The sequence below is a fragment of the Erithacus rubecula genome, assembly GCF_903797595.1.
Source record: "Erithacus rubecula genome assembly, chromosome: 8".
In the NCBI taxonomy this organism is placed as follows: domain Eukaryota; kingdom Metazoa; phylum Chordata; class Aves; order Passeriformes; family Muscicapidae; genus Erithacus; species Erithacus rubecula.
In genome coordinates this window covers 3,210,344-3,231,555 of record NC_136659.1, presented here as the reverse complement: position 1 = coordinate 3,231,555, position 21,212 = coordinate 3,210,344, and the positions used below count along the sequence as shown (strand labels likewise).

The following is a 21,212-nucleotide window of genomic DNA, read 5'->3' as shown; positions in this document are numbered from 1 at the left end:
GAGCTTCTACTGCAAACTAAGCAAGGTTGTGGGCTTTTCCTTGGATTTGACAAATGCAGATGGAATGCAACAAGACCAAATGAAATCCTGATCCCTCTCTCCCCCCAGTTTCTCTGCCTGTTGGTGAGAATCTCCTCAGTGGCCACAGAGAAGGGTAAAAGCCTGAGTGCCCCATGCTGGCCCAGGGTGCAGGGTAGGCACAACACCCAGCCAGCTCCTTGGGCAAGTCTGGTGTCCTGCTGATGGCTGGGACACAACATCTGTAGCTTCCAAAACCCAAGCCTAGCAGGGACAGGCTGCTTCTGAGCCCCAGGCACTGCAGCAGCTGCTAATTCTGTGCAGGCAGCTCCTCCATCTCTCCTTACTGAGTCAAGGTTGCTTTCATCAAGCACTCTAAGAGACCACTAAAAACCACCATTGGAAAACCCAAATGTTTATTTCAGGATGTTCCCAGATGTTTTTACCACACCTTGTGCAACAGGTACACAGCAAGCAAACAACCAGAAACCTTGCACTGTGAATGGACTGAGCTGGGGAGCACATCTGCCTCTGATTTTGCAGTTAAACAAAACTGTGACTTTAATTTAATAAAAGTCTCCTGCCTACAACCACAGATAAAATTGTTCAAGCTTGGCTGGGTTTAAAACCAGAACCTGGCACCTCTTCAGAAGCATGTTAGTGAGCTTAGGGTAGAAAATCTTCCCATTGTGACAGACAGCTGCTGGGACTCAACTGCTGAGAGCAGGCACAAAGCACTGCATGGGGCACAGGCTCCAGAAGCAAAGCACAGGGGGGCAGGGGCAGGACCTGCATTAATAACAATATTGTTTGTCAGAGGGATTTAGAAATGATGCATGGCACTAAGAGTAGCTGGTTTGAATCCAGCCAGCCTGAGGGTACATGAAGGAGTTCAACCCTAGCCATAGCCTGGCTCCTTTGTCCTATCCCAATCCAATCATCTCCTGCTCTCCTAAAACAAGCCTGGGGGACACAGCCAGGCAGAGCATATGGCATTCCCTTGCTGCACAAGGGAAGAAAAAGATCCAGCACTGCAGACTTATTGAATTAAACATTATTGTGGCTAATGCAATCAATAAAGCATTGATTGCATTATCCATATTAATATTTAATTCAATTAAAAGGCTCGCTTTTTTTTTTTTTTTTAAAGCATTCCTTCAGATCTTTTGTGCTGCAGAATTAAATTTTGCTAGACCATGAATTCCAGCTAGACCCAAACTAGAGCTGATCTGGGTTTCTCCTGGCACCAGCTGTTCAAAGCTGACACCTCCAGCAGAGCAGGAAAAACCATTTCTCTGCTCAGGCTGCCAGCAGCACCCAGCACAAACCCTGCAGAGACTGGGAACACACAGCTGTGTATGGCAATCCAAAAACCTCAGCTCAGAGCTGAAGATCCCCCAGTAGAGACAGCCTCCCACCAGAGTCTGGCTCCTCTGAGAATTAGCACTTTGCTAAACTAGAGTAAATTAACCCAGCCCCACTCTAGCTGAAGAAATAAGTACATTTTTATCAGTTCAGCAGCTGAGCAGGACAGGCAGCTTAGCTGCTGCTTCACATCCCGTGTTTTAATCCCTGCTGCCACCGTGTTCCTGCCTCGCTGGAGCCTCCCCGCCTCTGGACACCCTCGGGCACCCAGGGCAGCGCTGTAAGGCAGCCAAGGGCGGTGCTGCTCCAGAGCCCCTCCCATCTGGAGCAGAGCTGCTCCCACCCCGCTGGAGCCAGCCCAGCCCTGCCAGCAGCCATCCCAGCGCATCTCAGAGCAGGGAGTGACAGCAGGGTCTCACACATTTCAGCTCTCTGCTGCTTCATCAGACCAGACGTCCTGCCGGCAGTTAAATTGAAGCACACAAAGTGCATCTTCTCCATAGGAAGGGGAAAAAATAAATAAAGGTGGGGAAGCTTCCTCCCCTCCTTCCATCTGATTACATGCAAAATGTTCTTCTGTTTTTAAGGGCAATTTAACACTAGTTAAACTACCATTAATTTAAATCAAACAAGTCTGAAGAGAAAGAACATGCTGCACTGCTATTAAAAACAACTGAATCTTCATTTGTTCCATGGAGACACTGCTGCTTGTTTCCAAGCCAATAGTATCTGGCTGTCCAAAGACCTCTTGCTGTAGTTTTTAAGCTGGTATTTCTTTAAACACAAATCAGTCCTCTTAGATGTCAAAGATTCAAACCCTTCCATCAAACTTCCTATGGGAGTAAAGGCAGAAAAAGGACATGGGGCCAAACTGATTAATACCAATGGATGTGGCATCCCATCTGCCCCATTCCCAGGTGATCTTCCAGCACTGAAGGACTAAGGAGGAAAAAGGAAAAGCTTTGTTCTACTCTGTTTCACAGGCTTGTCCTCAACAAGATGCCAAGATGCTGCTACCCAGACTTTGCTGGCAGTTCTGCCAATGGCCAGGCCAGGCCAGAAGTGCCCCTGCCCACCAGCTCTGCCAGCACTGCAGGGCTGGCTGCCTTCCCTCTGCCACCCTGGCAGCACAGCAAGCACAGCCAGGGGCACCAGATGATCCCTGTGTTTATACATTCCCCCAAATAACCCACACCAGCATGCAATTTTACACCAGGTCACAGCTTCCATGCAGGCAGCTTTGTCCTGAGCAGAATGCAGAAATTTCAGCAGCCAAGATGCAGTTCTCTTGGAAGACTGCCACACAAAATAACTGTTCCAGAATAAATTTGGTCTTAAGACACTGGACCCATGGAGGAAGTAGAACCAGCTTCAATCTCCTGCCTAGAATTATTCCCTTGAAATAATTCCCTTTAGTCACTTACTCCTGCTGGGTCAGGTTCATCCTCAGCTCACAGCTTGGGACAGAGCAGAAGAAAGGGGCTTTATCCCCCTAAAGGCTGTGTAGGTGCCAACTGGGTGAAACATTTGCTGACATCTTTTTTACCAGAGATGTACCTTTGGGCACTCCCATGATTACAAGAGGGCTGTGAGACAACAGAGCCCCAGCACCTCCCATTCTGCCATTTCTGATGTGAGAGCAAAAGCAGCTACTGCTGTTTAGTGTAGCCTTGTTTTCCTGACCCATCTGCAGAAATATTGAAACATCTCTCAAGATCTCACAGTATTCACTAAAAATGTTGTCTTCTGTTAACTATTAGGGGTGTTAAACTGATGTTGTCACTGAATTCCAAATGCTGCTATGGAAGGTGTTATCAAGTGTCCCAGATGAACTAATTAATTAAGAGAAACAGATAATGTTCAAGAAAATATGCTTGAAAATCATTAACTTGAGGAAAAACTTCTTTCCTGTGAGGGTGGTAAGGCCCTGTCACAGGGTGCCCAGAGAAGCTGTGGCTGCCCTTGGATCCCTGGAAATGTTCCAGACCAGTTTGGACAGGGCTTGGAGAACCCTGGGATAATGAAAGGTGTCCCTGCCTATGGCAGGGGGTGGAATGAGATGAGTTTTGGGGTTCCTTCCAGCCCAAGCCATTCTGTGATAAACAGTATTTTTGATCAAGATCAATACAAATATCTGCAATTCTGAATGCAAGTCTTAGACTTGTATCTCTTCACATGAGGTAAAAACCACTAGATGATCTTTAAGGTCCCTTCCAACCCAAACCATTCTGTATTTCTATGAAATGCCCCAATCATGAGTGCACATTAAGCACATGCAGGTGAGCAGGAAAATACTAATATATATTCATGTTAAGCTAAGGTTCTTCATTAACCTTTAATAGATTTTCTTTGATAAACTCATCTACTCACTGCTTCTAAGCCAGGCTACTGTGGCCATCAGGACCACAAGCCTCCCACACTTCCTGAAACACCTTTTCCATTTTCAGCCTGCCTCCCAGTACTTTCCTTGAGTGCACCCTAGACTAGAAGAGATAGTGAGAAACAATCCCTACACACCTTACCTTGCCTCAGGAATTTAGAGCTTTGCTTTCAGGAGCCAAACTCCATCCAATGGATTAAGGGGTTTGATCTATGCTTACCACAAGGCTCTTTTATCCCTTTGCTTTCAACAATGAACAAGAGCACATGAAGCAGGATCTGTGTCACTGACCTCTGAGTTTTTGTGTACTTTGCAGGGTGTCAGTAGTGTTTGGCACCTGCTGTAGCTCTGGCATCAAAGTCTACTGTGAGGCTCCTCAAGGCTACATCTACATAAGCTGATCACACTCAGCTCCTGCAGAGAGCCAAAGCAGATGGGTCAGAGTGAATCCTGGGTAAGGGTCTCTCCTCAGTGAGATATGGAGTGAAACACTGCTTGATAACACAACTGGATTTAAGGGAACAAGGCTGAGGTTCAGAGCATGGCTTAGAAAACCCAAAACATTCATGGCAATTTTCAGAGTTTCTCACATCTGCCAAGGAACAATGGCTCTTAAAATCTGTAAAAGTACTGCCTCTAAGACATAGAGCACAATTACTGATGGGTTGAATTTTTTCCTGGTACAGGGCAGAAAAGCTCCATTCTGAAGAATTTTGCAGAGATTCACTGCTACTTTTGCAAAGAACACTGCATTAGGTATATTGATGTGCTATGAAATGCCAAGTTAAAATGTGCTGTAACTGTTAAGACAAATGCCCAAGCCCACGCAGTATTGACTGGGTGCCTCATTCTCTGCCAAGGTTTATCTGCACAAAACCCAAAACCACATCAATCCCATGGACTGCTCCACTCATTAATGAGCCCTGCTTTTAGTGAAGAGCAATGACTCAGTCTGGCATAAGTGATAAGATGAAGATACTCCAGCTACTCAAATCTATTGAAAACTGTACCTGTTCTACCTGCTGTGTGTAGTTCTAAGGGTTCTACAGGGCACAGGAGCTCCAGCAGCAATGGTTACAGAAAACAGCTCTCCTCCTCTGCAGGAGCATCTCTGGGTGTGATGCACCATCTTCACAGCTGTTCTGAACTCAATGAAAAGTGCCTGAATGTACCTGTTGAGATATGTATGGGATATGCACTTACTCTGCAGCCAGGCTGGTGCAACAGCCAAATTTACTGCACACAAACAAGTTTCATCATTGCCAGTAACACAAAAACAAACACACACAACTTATGTACTAACCCACAACCATCATCCTTATTGTGTATTATTCCAAGACACCATTTCTCAATTACAAATTCACAAGCTAAGGTACAAAACATTACATAAGAGCACACAGTGAGGGCCTAAGATTCTAACAATAACTTATGAGCAATTATGAGAAATATTTTAACAAATATGAAATAATCAAACATTGATCCAGTGCAGCCAGCTGCTTAGAATACAACTGTATTATTTTGTGATCACTATTGTTTTCTCTTTAAAGTAGCCATAAGAGCAATCATCCAAATTTACAAAAATATTTATTACAATAATTAAGTAAGGATCTCAATGCTTAAAAACCTTAAGGAAATAGAACTGAATTCTAGTTACATGTTTGCAAGCATAGATGAGAACAGAAGTGAGTAAAGCATCAATCTTTTTACAAATAAGTAAATTTTTAGACCAAGATTTTTAAATGCAATGTTCTCAGAAGTGTCTGCTTCCAGATGAATTCAGGCCATTTGTTGAACTCTGATTTCTACAAGACTTATCCCATGCTAAGAATTTCCAGCAAAATTCAGTTCTAAAAAGTTTTAATAAATGCAACGTCACCTGACACGTCTGCACAGGTTGAAATGCATGGAGTCCCTTTTTTTTTCAAAAATACAAATTCTGGCCTGGGAAATATTGATAAATAGACTAGATATTTATCAATGGATGTTAAACACACCATAAATGGGGTCATGCTCAATTGCCTACAAAGAGCTGGCTGAAGCCAAGAAAGCAAAAGGTTTAATTTTGCAAAATCCCAGTTACAAAATGTCAGTGATTATTTATTAAGCATTTATTAAGCTCAATGCAAAAATAAAGCATATTAAATACACCAAGCACACTTTTCAATCCTCTCCTCCATTGTAGTCCATTTACTCCAGCACATCAGTCACCTTAACAACTCACTTAAATACTCAAAGCTCTCCTGAATCCAAAACAGAAATCACAGCTCCAGAGCAGCTTGCCAGAATTGCCCAAGACTCAGCCCATGCTCTTGGGATGCTGCCCTTTGATATTCACTTGACAGGCAGGAGCTGAAATGCCATCACACAGTCGATGAGCCAGCTGGAGGGGGCCATCCACACCTTGCCCTGGCGGATTTTGTCTGGCTGGAATTTGGAAGCCACGTCATAGATGACATACTGAGTGCACAGCCTCTGGTCAGAGCTGGGCTCTGCATGGTAGGCCACTGTGTTGATGGTCTGTGTCACATCACTGTCTGGTTTGGGCTGCCTGACCAGGACCTGGCCACCTGCTGCCTTCACCAGCTCCAGCAGATCACTCTTCTGGTGTTTTTTGAAAGGTCCCAAAAAATAGAAGTAGCACCCATCAAACAACTTAGGCAGCTGTGTGGAAATAATTAAAAAAAACAAGCATGAATACAGGACTTCACAATTGAACAGAGAGGAAAAAAGTGGAAAGGAAAACTCAGAGCATACAAAACCCATATAATTTAAAATAGCCACCACTGGAAACTAGAACAGTAACTTAACATGCAAAGTTCTCAAGGTAAGTATGCAACCAAGAAAAGCTTGTTTATGTGGTAAATTCTTGCTTCTGTTTAAATACTTTCCAGCACAAAGGGTTTGAACTATGAGTTAGGAATATTTACAGCTACTATTACAATGCAGTTAATAAATTCTCCAGAGTAATCCAGCAAGTAACCAGGAATGAACCCGGTTAAATGTAAAAAAAGGCCCTAAATGGAAACAAATAGTAATAAAACTACTTTTCTTTCAGAACTATGTTCTAAAGCTGAGCAGAGAAGCACATCACTTCCTGTAGCAGCAGGTGCAATAGAGTGTTCTCCTGACAAGGTTACAGCAACATCTCCACTAATGGAGAAAAATGACAGCTTTATGGGTGGTTCACGGCTCTTTGGATCACCTTGCACATAATCAAATTTTCTGTACAAGACCACATTAAAATTTTACATCTCCTGCACCTTTGCATGTGGCAAAGGGCAGAGCTGCCCAGCCCCAGGTCATTAATCCAGGCTGTGTGGAGCAGTAAAACCCACCAGCTGCTCCCTGTTGAGCCGCCCTCGCCGGGGGCCACCTTGCACTTCGTACTTCTCTTCTTGTTCTCGGGCTGAGCTCTGCAGACAGGCTTGGACCCCTGCAAAAAACATAGCAAGGGAGGCAAAAATTAGACAGCCCAGGCTTTAAGAGAGGCTTGTGTGTTATTTTAGGGACTAAAATAAAATTATTACAGTGCAAAGCATTACATTCACACAGCACCAAAACTTGTGTGCTTTAGCAATTTGCTTTTAAAGCCCGAAAAAAAATTTACAGCAGTGCCTGAAGATGCAAGTGAGGTGGTGAGAAGTAATATTGCACTAAAAATCAGTGTTATAAACACCAGGAATTATTAGCTCTTCCTCTTACCCTCTAAAGGTCAACCACTTAATGTCAAATGTCAAACTGCTGATCGCTGGGAAGCTCAAAGGCAGAGTGTGGAGCCAACACAGCAGTTAGGAAATGGACACAACTGCCTGATAAAGAGCAATTACAAGGCAAGCACAAAGCTGCTTCTGAGCAGCCACGGCCCCAAATAACAAATCAGATGGGATTTCAAGGTCTCCAGGATCAGCACCAGCTGGAGATTTATGCTGGGGTTTAACAGTGGCATTTGTTTCTGTTAGCAGTGCTGCATAATGAGATTGTCTTTTGGAGTCAACATGTTTTTACCTTGTTTTAAGGCCAGTTATTTTTTCCAATGGAGAAAGCACTGATGGTAATGCATTGCTAACGTCCATAAAATGTAGTGCCTGACCTCACTGGGGAGAGGAATTGCTGTGGTCACCCATTCAAGGATGGAACATTTTGCCTGCGTGTACATTGCAGTCATTAATAAGAATTACCCAGGAAAAAGTTTGCCAAGCTGATTTTGAAAATGGTTCCAGGAGGATTTACAATGTGGCCAGGGCTGTAACTTTTATAGCACCTCACTCCTTGCACCCTGTTTCTAATTCAGGAAACTTATTTGCACCAGGAAAGTAGAAAACTCACAGTATATAAAAACCATAAACTGAACAAAATCAGAAGAGAACTGTGAGGGGTTGACCCTAAAAAGGAAGAAATCCCAAGGCTATGAAGAGAAATATTACAGACAAAGGCATTTGGATGCCATGGCAGCAAGTAGCCAAAGGATAGGAATATCTAATCTGGAGAAATCTTGGAAAAAAACTCACAGTAATTTGCTGTCAGTTCATACAAACTCACAAAATGCAAAGGGAACTCACATTTTAGGTAGTAGAAGTCCTTCAATGTGCTTACATCAAAAAAGATAAACCCCTACAGAAAATTAAAACTGGCTGAATGCTGCAGCAAGTATCTCCTGCACAAGTATCAGATTGATTATTTGCACTTGCTCATTCCTTCAAGGAAAATTAACATGAACTAGAAGGGCAAACCTAGTCATGGATTTTCCAGAAAGGCAACTTACATATTCATTATTGATAACAGCAATGAATACTGATAACTTAATTTCAGTACTCATAACTCGAAAATAAATCTGAAAGCTATTTCACATTTTATTTATTTATTTTAAATCACCACAATTCAACAGGACTTCCAGTGTCAATGTGCCTCTAACTTACACTGCTATTCTTTCCCTCCAAAAAATACAGATATTAATGGGTGCCAGCCACTTACCATAAAGGAAGAAATCTCATCTAACCTTAAGAATGGAACTGTCCATTCATTTAGAGCATGTTTTATTTCAATACACCATCAAAAGCTCAATTTCAAGGACTTTCACTACAGAGAGGAGGTTTTTTTATACAATAAGTACATCACAAATTGAGCATCCAGTGCCAGCATCAGTAAATGAAGCAAATGTGATACAAAAGTAATAAAAGACTGAATGAATACAAAAGACTACAATGTCTTTTTGAACTGCTGCTTGCCTGGAAAAAAAAAATTTGAAGTCAGGGAAGTGACTAATGTTAGTGGAGTGCTGATGTCACAGAATGGCAAAATCAGTGAGGTCTGTCTTGCAAACACACATCAGCACATTTCACACTGCCAGCTCCTCCAAGGAGTTCCTTGTCACAGGTAATTACAATTCTCCAGGAGGCCCACAAAGAGACTCATCCACCTGTGTCCTGCTCTCACTGTGCCCACAAGAACCACAAGGCAGGCATCTGCTTCCTGAAGAAACTGGAAACATGCAAACAGCCAGCTTGTCTGCATGATCAGCACTCATGAATTTCAGCTTTTCCTTCCCACCTAGAAACAGGCCAGATCTGTGTCTTAACAGGCTTGTGACACAAAAGCTCTGTTTTCCACACAGAGCATAAATTCTCAGTGTCCAGGTGTTTTCCTTTGATATAAATATTTTAAGAGGTGACAGACCTACACACACCCCTCTATGGAGCAACAGACTCTGGGTTTTTTTGTTGATGGAAAAAGAGCACTTTTTCAATGAGTGAACATATTTTTTCATACAAGATCTAGAAGGAGAACTTGCTCTGACACATGGGTGTCAGTAGCAAGCAGTGTTTGAGGAAGGTGCTTACAACACTGAGGAGAACAGCCAAGGATTATCTATTCATGAAGGAAGAATTCCTGACTAGAAGGATGAAAGCAAAATAATAGAAGTGATGAAGACCAGTATGGCCTTCAACTGCAGGTTTTATTCAGACTGATTTGTTGCCAAGTGGCTCCTTCCTCTTCAATGACTCCTGCATGCTACATAGTTTGGATTAAAGAATTAAATTAACAAAATCAAATATCAGAACAATAAAAAAAAGAAACAAAATGAAACACGCTCCTGTTCTCATATTTGAGATAAAATGACAGAGGGTTCAAGCTGTTTTGCTACCTAATTCAATATTCATTTGTTAAACAAAATGTTATTTTCCTGTTCTTCCCTCCCCCCCCAAAAAAGGAGGAAACTTTTTGTCAAGCCACCACTTGCTTCTAGATCTCTAAATCTCCATTATTATTTTCAGGTGCAGTGAATCCTAACAGATGCAACAGCCAAGTGAGGTTCTCAAAGACAGCATCATCAGCTCTGTTATGGTGGCATTTGGAAGCAGCAGGAATGTAAAAGTTTTACCATTCTTCTAGGAGATGGTATGAGCACCACAAGATGATCTTGTACTAAAAATAATAATATCCCAATTTCACACTTGAGAGTAGGGATGCAAAAGGGATGCAAACAGCAGGTTACAGCACACTGCTCTTCCAATCTGATTGGTTTTCTTTCAGTGATAGAGATTTTATTTTCTGTGAAAACTGAGTGTTGAGTCCACTCAGAATAGCCCAGGTCTTTTCCTTCAGAAGCATTATTAATTTTAAAGCTGTTAACATGTAAAAGTGGCTGGATAACAAGACAGTTCCCTTTTAATGGTCTCTTCATCCAACTCAGTATCATCCTGATTAAGAGGACATATAAAAAGAAATAAAACTCCATACTTTACTCACAGGTATATCAGTCTGATCTGCTTCTTTCACAGGAACTTTTCCAGAAGCTCCTTTGACCTCACATCACTTAAGTCAAAATCCCTCTTCAATTTTAGTCATGTTTAATTCACTCAAACTCCTGATATCAGACTCTTATTTCTTTAGCACTATACTGAAAAGCCACCAGTGAGAACTTGATGCCAAGGCACTGGTCAAATGAATGGATTGAAAAAAAGAATTGCTGCTATTCTAATTTAAAAAGTGACCAGGACACCATTTCCCTTCTGAAACTGAGATGGACACCTGAAGTACTTCTGCAAAAAAATGTTCAAAACAAGACTGAATCTCAGAAGAACAAGGACAGCCCTAAAGAAGTGGAAGGGAAGCTAAACTTACTTTTGGGAGGACACCTGTAATGTTAGGAGGAGGGAGAGGTCAGCATTGTGTTGTTTTCCTGCACACATAAGCAGTCTGTGCATTCTTGACCAGCAAGCCTGACTAAAAATCTAGTCTGTTCTGTTCTAACATAAGATCATTCAACTTGCACAGGGTCTCAGCCAATCTTGATTTATTCCTTAATACTACTGCCAATAAGAGTTCTGGACCATCTGAGTTTGAGGCTGTTCAGGTTTGTCAGTGTTCTCTTTCTTAGAGAGAGGAGGGTGATTATTACAACTTTGTGTTAATGGCCCTTTAGTTTAATCTCAGCAGCTGGATCAATCACCCATGAAAGGGCAAGACTTGCATGAATGCAAGTGGCATTTCAATTCTCATGGAGCAGAGCTGCCTTGCAGTGCCAAGGTCAGTGTGCAAGCACTGATGGATAGAGCTGGCCTGCCACAGCCACTGTGGGGCCAGATCCCACGGGCACAGGGTCATGCACAGCTCTGCCCTAGAAACACACAACATCACTAAAGAGCTGATTTCACACCTGCAAGTTTTAGGTACCAACAAGGTCATTTGCACCAAATTTTAGCACAACTCAAGCCTGCATTAAAGTCCCTAGAAAACAGGGCAGAAAGAAGTTTTAGCTTAATGCATCTGCATGTAGCTCAGTGCTACTGCATTTGGCAAGCAGAGCATTGCTCATTTTTTTCTCCTCATTAACAAGATCAGTGAAGTATCACTACTTACACTGATCCTGATTACCTCACTAAGCACCTGCCCTCTGCCTTCTCACCTTCAAGATCTAGGGAGCAAACAGGTTAACAGGGTGGTCACTCTAATTGACCTTTGATACAAGTGCAGTGCTAGCACTGGAAATAAAAGAGATCATTATTTGCAAAATTTAAGATCAGAGCCCTCTAATCCTTATTCATGTAAGTCTTATTGGTTTGTAATAAAACTAACTGCATCAGCAGAAACAATTTGAAGAGAATGAAGTACAAAAAAAAACCAAAAAACAACCTGGTTGCCAAAAACAAGTTGTAATCACCCACAGATACCCAGGGGTATCTCTCAGTAACTCAATTAGCCTTAGTGGAGTTTTGTTGGATTTGCATTAATAAAGCAAAGAGCAAGGGTTAGTCCCAAAAATCTCTTAGAATGCCTAAAAGTAATTTAGGAATACATGATAGCAACAAGAAAATGAAATACTACATGCCCAAGATCTAGTAGAGACTGCAACTGATGCTACCTTAGCTCAGTCTGCACAGGGTTTTAAAACTTACATGCAGATTGAGTAAAGCCTGGTGGGACTTTTTTTTTCCTAGAAAATAAAGAAACCTGGACTGAGAGAAAGCTTTAGGGGAATTTGGCATGGCTGGCTTCAATTTGTTTTCATAAAAAGCATTACTGGCCTCTACTACACCAAAGAATTTTTACACTGTCCCTTATATGCTTATAAAGTAACTTCAGACTCACAGATTTCCATGGAGTGAGGCAGAGATCTCACTGGTGAAACAAGAGCAGTCTGTTTTCTCATCACATGCAAATGACACAAGATCTGCAGAGACTGAAGTGCATCTGCTTAAGATTGGTAGTTTACAAGTTAATCCAGGTGGTATTTATTGAACACGATGGAACAGATGCTTAGAAAGTCCTAAAACGTTCCCAAAAGCTGGGAATGTGTGATTTGAAAATTATTCCTTCACTTGGAGCCCCAGGTGTCCTGTCTTCTCTAGAAAAAAACCACTGCTGGCCACAGCTGTTTTCTAGAGTGACCTAAGTGACTGGAGGCAGCCCTTCCTAAGGCCAGGTTAATTCCCTCAGGAATGCTCATCCTCTGGACCTCATCACAGGCTTTTTAATAAGTGGGATTGTATCTCCTATCCTCTTCCTTACAGAAGGCTTCCTTAATGCAAGGTTTTCTTCAAACCAGAAGTCAGCTGGAACAAAGGACTCCACAAACATGGAAAACTGAGTACCTGGATGACACAGAACAGAGGGAGGTTTGGAAACACCAAGGTTTCCTTTTCTTCTGGACCCTATTTCAAACCAACCCACTTCCAATCTCTGCAGACACCACACTGAAGGTATCCTCATGCCCATTTTCTCCTCTGCAAACCCCAGCAGCTCCACAGTGTAAAACTGTGAGCTCCTTTCCAGCAGGTGCAGACACTGTGGGAGTGCAGAAGTTCAGTCCCTGCTGGTTTGAAGCACTGCCCTCAGCTGCACACCCAATACAACCAGAACCTGCACTCCAGAGAGTTCTAAAGCCTCTCAGAGCTTTTGTAGGGGACAGCTGAAAGAAGTTTCCAAGTCCAAAAAGAGCATGAAACACCAGTGATTAAAAGTTTGGGGTGTTTCAAGGAGGGAGGGCTTTGCTGAGAATCAGGCAGCTCCCTGAAAGATGTTTATGCATGAAAGAGAGGCAGTCCAGCCTGAGGAGCAGTCAGCTCAAGCAGCTTTGCACTCCTCTGCCCTCACAGCCTAAACAAGGATGGGCATAGAAAATTCAGAACAATGTTTTCACCTTGAAATGTCAGTCATGCACTCCCTGGCTCTTCCAGTCAACTCCCTGTTGTTTAGAGTCCTTACAGGAAAAGCAGGTTTTTCTGCCTCCTATAATGATCAGAGTTGAATCATTGCTGCTGCTCCAGGTAAGCAAAGCAGAGGAAGGAATGAGCAATCAGATGCTTAGAATTCTGCCAGACACTTCACTGCCAGTACTGACACAAGCTTGTTTCAATGCATATCATTACTGAGATCATTTTTCATTCCCTGCTTTAACAGATGACAATAACTTTAAGAAAAAAAAAAAGCAAGCTGAAAAGCTATTAAAGACTTCTGCTGGTTTTAATTACACTGTTCTATGCTGCACATAAAGCTTAGAGGAAATACAGTGATACTTGAATCTTTGTCTCAGCCCACTTGCAGAAGGATAATGACTCGCCACTTCGTGCCCTATTACCATCCCAGAAATAATAAAGGCAATAAAACAATGAAACCAGTGAAAGATATGGCCAAGGGCAAGGAGCACTGTGGCAACACTGCCTCAATTCAATTCTGTGCTGCCTTGGAAGTGGATGTACTGCTGACAGTGTGTTCCATACAGAAAAGGTGGGAAAGCGACTGGTAACAGGAAATTCTTCTTCTGTGAAGATCTAATATTGCTCAGTGGTGACATCCTTTCATCCTAATCTCCCACCTGAAGACAAAAGGGAACCTCAAAACTGAGGATACCTACTTAAGTCTTGGCTCTCCAACACTCAGCTCAAACTCTGCTGGAAAATTCCACATTAGCTCTCTACCAATATGAATTGATGCTGGATATTGTGTATGGACACATGGCAACAGGAGTATCATAGAATCACCCAAGAGAAGGAAACTGTTTTTTATGAGAGAAAGATTCACAGCCTACTGTAACAGAAGAGTTAACATAAGAGACTCTCAAAGGAAATACTGTTTTTGCAAGCTTGTGATGTTTTTTAAGAAGTGGTATAATGTGTAGGCTATAAATATAACTTTAGGGATAACAGTCAAATGCAGCTTACCTTGTAGTAAAAAAAATTCAAACACTCCCTTATGCATAGTCAGCATTTCATTAAGTGCCTCACTGAGCTTTGTTTTTTCAAATATTTTAGTGAATTTTTTCAACATGAATTCACTTTAAGTGAATGGTTTAGAACAGTGAACCATAAACAACTTCTTAAATTTATTATATAACCAGAACATGCACATACTTCTGGAAGTTTATTTGCATCACATTTAAGGAAACTTATCCAAACAGAAGTCAAGAAGCCACAATAAATGGAAATAAAAAGGAAAAGCAAGGACCTCTTTTTCCAAGACAAATGTTTCATCAGCAGGAGTCCCATTATTTGTTATAACAATCTTTAACTTGTAATGACTCTGAAGAAGACTGATAACAGACTGGTGGGAACAGATGGAGTGGTGCTGTTAATTATAGGCACTTAGCTGCATCAGACCCCATGAGTTATTGCTAACATTTCTCACTAGGGAGGAGAATCACTTGCTTTTAAGTAGTATGTTGCTTACTAAGCTGGGAGCATTAGCAGTCAGGATTGTACTAATCAGTACCAACAACATCAAACTCAGCTGTGAAAAAAAAACATAAAAATATTCCCTGAATAACCCCTGCACTATTTCGTTTATTTTTTCTCTTTTCCAATCAAATATGAAAGTTCTTCCATGAAGATTTCAATTCAGGTCTCACTAATGAAATCTCCCTACCACTCAGAAGTTTTCTAAGCATCTAACTAGCAGGAAGATGAAATTAAATAAAGGAAGCACTTAGGATAGAATATATGCAAACCTTCTGGGCTGAGTGAAGCCAAGAACCTGTCAAGGGATTCACCAAAGAAACAGGGTCTTTAGTCTTAAAAAAAAATTAAAAATAATGGAACAAAATGTCTGGAAGCCAAATGAACAGCCTGAGTTCAGTGTTCAACCTGATGCTGTGCTTTAGCTTGCAGCTTCTGAGGCTTTGCACAATGTGTTCATAAACATCAGTGACCAGAAAAATTCAGACTATTAAAGAATCCTTATGTTCTGTTGTTTAGTCACATAATAGAAAACTGGAATGAAATCTGTCTGCAATTTTTCCACAGGTAATTAACTCATTTGTGTACTTATTAGCTAAAGGGACCTAGCCATAAAGGTCAAGGGGAAGAAGATGGGGTTTACAACTACTGTGAAAGCAGATACTACTAAATATATCAGAAAAATACATAAAGAACTCAAAATGTAGGGTTTAAGTCCACAGAACAGCTGTACTAAAAAACCATGCACTGTATAAACACAAATTACAGACTGCATGAAACATGACTTACATGCTAACTTGGGTTAGAAGTTACAATCTTCAATAGATCTGAGCTTGTGTGTAAATATAAGCTCACTTCCCACACCTTGAGCACACATCCCAAGCAAAGTGTCCTCTCAATTTCAATACAAACTGCTCATAACAAAGACTAGAATTCAATAAAATCTTTCCTTCTCTCCAGGGTATCTTCCATAATCTCCCCAGTCAGTCAATGTAGCAATGAAGAAATTCATTCCCTACTAATAATTAGGCTAGGACCTATCCAACACACCTAATAATGAGATGCACCCATTTGCCAAGGAAGTAGTAGTTATATTTCATTAAATATATTCCATCAAATTTCTAGTCATTCATGAGATTTGAAAACAATCCCTTGCACTTTGTGTCAAGATAGCACTGATATTAGTGCAGTTGTCAAAAAAAAAAAAAAAAAAGTTTCTCTGGAATCCCATCTACAATTTCTAATTAAAAACCCCAAGGAGTCCCAGATATTTAATACTCACATTCAAACTTGAGGACCCAACATCCAGTCAGAAGAGCCATCATGCATTTCACAGTAGTTGGCATTGGAACATCAGGGATAACAAGATGAGTTACTAGGAGAAAGATTACATCAGTAAAACCAAAAGAACAGAAAAGTCAGAACCATACTGGCTGAAAAGCAATCAATCAATCATTATTTAAAGAATAAACAGACTATAATAATTTATCAGCCTCTCTTTCCAGCACAAGGAGGTGATTTTTGAGACTATGAGCAGAGTTAGTAGAACAGCTATTAGAAATTTTGTGGGTTTCAACATATACTTGCTGTGAAAAAGGGAACTCATGGTTTTACAGTTCTATGGTAACACTTAAATCTTCAGATAAAGATAGATTTTTTTTTCAATCCTTTTAGAGTTATATTTAACTCTAACAGGAATCTTACTACAGGATCTCACTGCTTTAATACAAAGCTAACAGAACTCCCATCAAAATTCTGGAGCAGTAATCCAGAAGTGAAATATGGTAGGGGGAAATTACTTTAGCATTTTGTTCACAAGCACTCCAAAGAAAAAGTAACAGGAGGGATTTATTTAATGTTTTTGTGCTCAAAGAGGGGAAAAGAATTCCACCAATCCCCTTAATTTGGAGTCACCAATCTTTATGGAGAATAAAATCTGAAGGAAAGCAGCATGTGAGAAGACATGGAAACTTCCAGTCAATGCCATGCTCTTTTCTCAAGGCACCATCTGCTCACTTCTGGAGTGTAAAACCTTTACAGGATGCCTCACACAACAAGAGACCTTAAAGTTGGTAAAAGAGGTGTAAAGAGAAGAGGTCTTTGAGGAGACCTTGGGATTTTAAATAATAGACAATAAACTGCCAAACTGTGCCTCCCCTAGAAACTTCCTGCCTTGACAGCCAGACAAGCTTTTTATGTGTTTCCATGCAAAACATCAGTCCACTCCAGCTACAACTCAGGGATTTCACAAACTGCACTCCCCAGGAATGATAAAAAACCCTGTTGCAGGTAGTATCTTAAATGATAAAGTGCAGAACTGCAGTTACTTATATCTGGACAGAGACATTTCAACAAGACTCCATACCTCTGCTGTTAAATTCAGTGCACCTCTGGGCCTGCAGGACTGTTGCTAATTTGTTCAGCAATTTCTGCTGCTCTGCACTAAGACTGCTCCCCAGTATACCAAGGGGTCCATTTCTTGGCTGGCTGGAGCTCAGTGCCTGCATGAACAAAAAATTCTGCAGTAAGCTGAATATTTGGGAACATAAGGAAAGCAACTTACTTACTGGACAGCTTTCTTTTTCAAGAATAAGCATTTTGAAACACAGTTCATGGCAAGCTTAGTGGACAGAGAGGGTGCATGAATAAATCTCCATGTAACAAATCAGCTTCTTCCCATTACAGGTACTTCACTGAGCTTATGCAAGGTACCAAAACACCTCATGGATCAGTTTTTCCTCCCTTGCCCTCTTTGGTGCTTTTTAAAGACACACAGAGCTGGCTGAACACTGTGTAAACAGTCTGGCAAACTGCAGTGCTGAAAAAGAATAAAAATCCCAATTAAGTAGTAAAACCTCCTACTTTTAGCAAAGTATTAACAACAGATATGGGATTAAGTAACCTATATAATGAATATCTGCATTTCCTTTTAGTAAAGGGTCCCTGATACTTTGCCCTTTAACCAATCAATGCTTAAGTGGGATTTTTAATGTGGATAGTATTAAGGCAAAGAAAAAGGAGCTTTATGCAGACAAGGGTAGGATATTTCAGCTCCTGGATTTTCCTCAATACTCCAGATTCCATAGCACAGACATGCCTTTGAGATCCAGTTACCCCACAGCCTCAGGCTGTGCATCAAGTCATCCATGTGAGCCAGCAGTCACCCCCTGGCACACACTTGCCCCAAGGCAAATACAAATACCAAAATGGTTTGTTTGGCACAGAACAGCTACACCTTACACTTGCTGCAGGTGTAAGGAACAGCCACATCAGTCCTGGCTTAGCTGCAACAGTTTACTTTTGGCCACTGGGTGCCTTGTGACCTCAGTGAGGAGGGATCATTGCAGGCTGTACAGGCTGGAGTAGGTATGGGCTGCTTCTATCACCCTCATTCATTAGGAAGCACAAAACATTTCATAATGCAATAACTTGTTAGATCTGAGTACCTGATTCTGCTTACAAGTCCTTTGTCCAAGAGAGAAGAAAAACAAAAACCCCAGAACAATCTCCCAAAAGCTATTTTTTACTGCTGAGCTGATATTTTCATTGTTGGACAAAGGATGATAGTAGAACATTCTTTTAAAGGCACACAAAAAGCACTTGGAACAAAGACTGCTGCTTGCAGACAGTTTGGAAAGTAGAACAAATTTAGATATGCAGAAAAACAACATCAATAGCAAAGTTCAAGCACTGCTACTTGAGAAATAACACACGCTTGTTTTCCTGTAATAAAAACACATTACAAGAAACATCTTTTGTCTTTCCAGATAAAGCTGCAACACAGAACTTCATAGCTTGTCAGTGTTCCACATACATCCTACAAATACTGTCCAAGACAGCTTCCTAGCCTACTTTAAATCTCACTGCAAAGTAGGCAATGTACTGCACTCACATCCAAGCCTTCAATATTTAAAGGAAGAACTCATGGCTTGTTGTTTTGTTAAAAAGCAAAACACAAAAACAAACCCACACAGACATTTACCTCAGAGGGCTGGTTAAGTGAAAATGATTCATTCTTCACTGGTAACATTAGCACAGATTTCATCTTTTCACTTTCTGCATAGTCCACAGGCCGCAGACCAAATATATTACTGGCAAAACAAGCACAGATGGGTTTAAGTAAATAAAATGTGACTTGATTCTTAACTAACCAGGCATATTAGCTGGGTAGCTTTCCCTCCCACTTTCTTATTAATATGTAATTTCAGCTAAAAGCACAAAGCTGGAAGTAAGAATTGCATCCAAGACAGATGGATGCTGAATTACAAGCTGTTGCATTCGGCTGAGGAGTAAGGGATGTTCAGACCAGAATGTTCAGTTAAATAAACCACAGTCCTTATTAGACTGTTTCAAGATGCACTTTGATACCATTTGCAAGACCCAGAAATTTCAGCTTTAATCTTTCACTGCAGCCATATAACCAAGAAATGTATTTTTGGCTTATCCATTTGCCATAAAAAACATGTCAGAAGACTCTCTGTAGTATATTAAACACAGGAGCTTGATGTGGTTGTGCTTTTATGGGGAAAGCTATCTGCCTCCTACTTGGGAACCACAGCTCCTTTGCACTTCCAAAATCTGAGTATGCATCTCATCTCATTTTCCTTCAGTGTACTGTCCACAGAACACACTATTGCCAATTCAGTCAGATTTCAGTTGCTTTGCCAATTTTGTTGAAAGCTATTGATTGTAGGTGGCACCTCATAGTTTACTAGTTGTGCTTCCAGACTGATTTCCTCTTTTAGCACTCCTCAGACAGAGGTGATTGCTATAAACACATCAAGCTCAGCAATGACTTCAGTTTTTTCTTCACACAACTTTGCTGCTGCAGGACAGCAGTGAGGGGAGGAGAGCCTGAAATTGCAGAACAGGTATCATTGCCATTAGCAAACAGAAGCCTCTGCCAGCACTCTGGGGAAATACTCTGCTTGCTTTGCCCTTTGTGAGAATAATGGCTGCTGCAGCTGATCCTCTTCTGCCCACCTCACACAGCTCTGGCCCTCCAAAGGCACAATAACAGCTCATTATGGAGGGGAAGCTTGTCATGAGAACAAAGCCCTGACTCAGTGTCTGACACCTGGCAAGCTTAGTCATCAAACAATGAAACATTTAAAGGGCCACAAGACCACTGCAGCTTTGAAGAGCTCTCTCTTGGCCTCACATTTCTGTGCAGAGCAGGAATCCAGGAAGCTTTACAGGGAATTCCACATAAGGCCATAACCCAATCCAGCCCAAAGAGCAGCTCAAATTATTAAGTCTCCACTCTTGACTTAACTGGGAGGCTTTAGCCTGTGCTAAGCAGAAAGATATATCTGACCTCAGCATCCTTCTGTGCCCCTGGCTGAGCACTGCTCACTAACACAGCCCCTGGGGGAAACAACAATCCACAAGAACACCCCACAGAAGAGTCCAGGATGCTATTTCACACTGCTACCATCCCAGACTTTTCTGTGCTACTAATGAGCATGGTGCAGGCATAATACAAACCCTGCAGACTGAAAGATAATTGGTTAAATCTCTGCCCAGGCCTGGGAGTTGCAGCCCATTAAATATTGTCATGCTGTTCCTGCTTTGTCATGCATCATCAGGGTAGCTCTTGCCCTTTCTTTAAATAAGGCCAATATTCAACTCAAACTGCTGCCAGATAAAGCTTCTTTGAACAATGCATCCAGAGAGGGGGGAAATATATATACACACATATCATCAAATACCCCTAAAATCACCTTTAGACTGGTTGGCTGACCTTTCACTGAGAGCTAAGCAGAAGGAGGAAATCCCTGCATGCCAATGGTAGAGATTTAGGATTGCTTTTCCCTCCAAAGGCATAGTAAGGTTCTTGACTGTTGGAAAAAAACTCATGAATGTTTACCACAGAAAAATACATAGACCATCCCAGTTAAATATAGAACTTTTTTTTTGCCAATTAAACTGTACAAATATGAGCTCCAGCTCCTCCTTCTGTATTCAATTGCAATTTTTTCCTACAGCTTTAAGCTTGTTCCAGTTGCTTCTTACTAGAGTACTGTGATATGCTGTCCCATCATTCTGCAGCATTGAAGAATGAAGGGCTATTTATTGCATGTTAATTAATGTGGCACAGTTAAATTGTGGCAAACTTTGGAGATGAGGTCTGAAAAGGAACACCAGCACAAGAGATGGTTTAAGAGTTTAGAATATTTGCAGCTAAGCAGATTGTTGAGCTTAAGGAGAGTGAGAAAATGTAGCTGAAACAGGAGACAAGAGGGTTTACATAATGAAAACCGATACAAGGAACACAT

The 21,212-nt window shown here is 41.4% G+C and overlaps 1 protein-coding gene across 2 annotated transcripts in view; it reads right to left on the bottom strand.

Annotated features, from left to right (window-relative positions):
* Nucleotides 1-5,328: 5,328 nt before the first annotated feature.
* The window catches only part of BARD1 (BRCA1 associated RING domain 1), a 40,581-nt gene continuing 24,697 nt past the window's right edge, over nucleotides 5,329-21,212 (bottom strand). For both annotated transcript variants that reach the window (XM_079310984.1, XM_079310985.1), the window contains 5 exons: nucleotides 18,917-19,025; nucleotides 17,300-17,435; nucleotides 16,217-16,309; nucleotides 7,099-7,196; nucleotides 5,329-6,424 (listed from right to left, as the gene is read on the bottom strand). In XM_079310984.1, coding sequence (XP_079167110.1) covers nucleotides 6,095-6,424; nucleotides 7,099-7,196; nucleotides 16,217-16,309; nucleotides 17,300-17,435; nucleotides 18,917-19,025 — 766 coding nt within the window. In that variant the 3' untranslated portion in view covers nucleotides 5,329-6,094. The remainder of the gene's footprint in view (nucleotides 6,425-7,098; nucleotides 7,197-16,216; nucleotides 16,310-17,299; nucleotides 17,436-18,916; nucleotides 19,026-21,212) is intronic.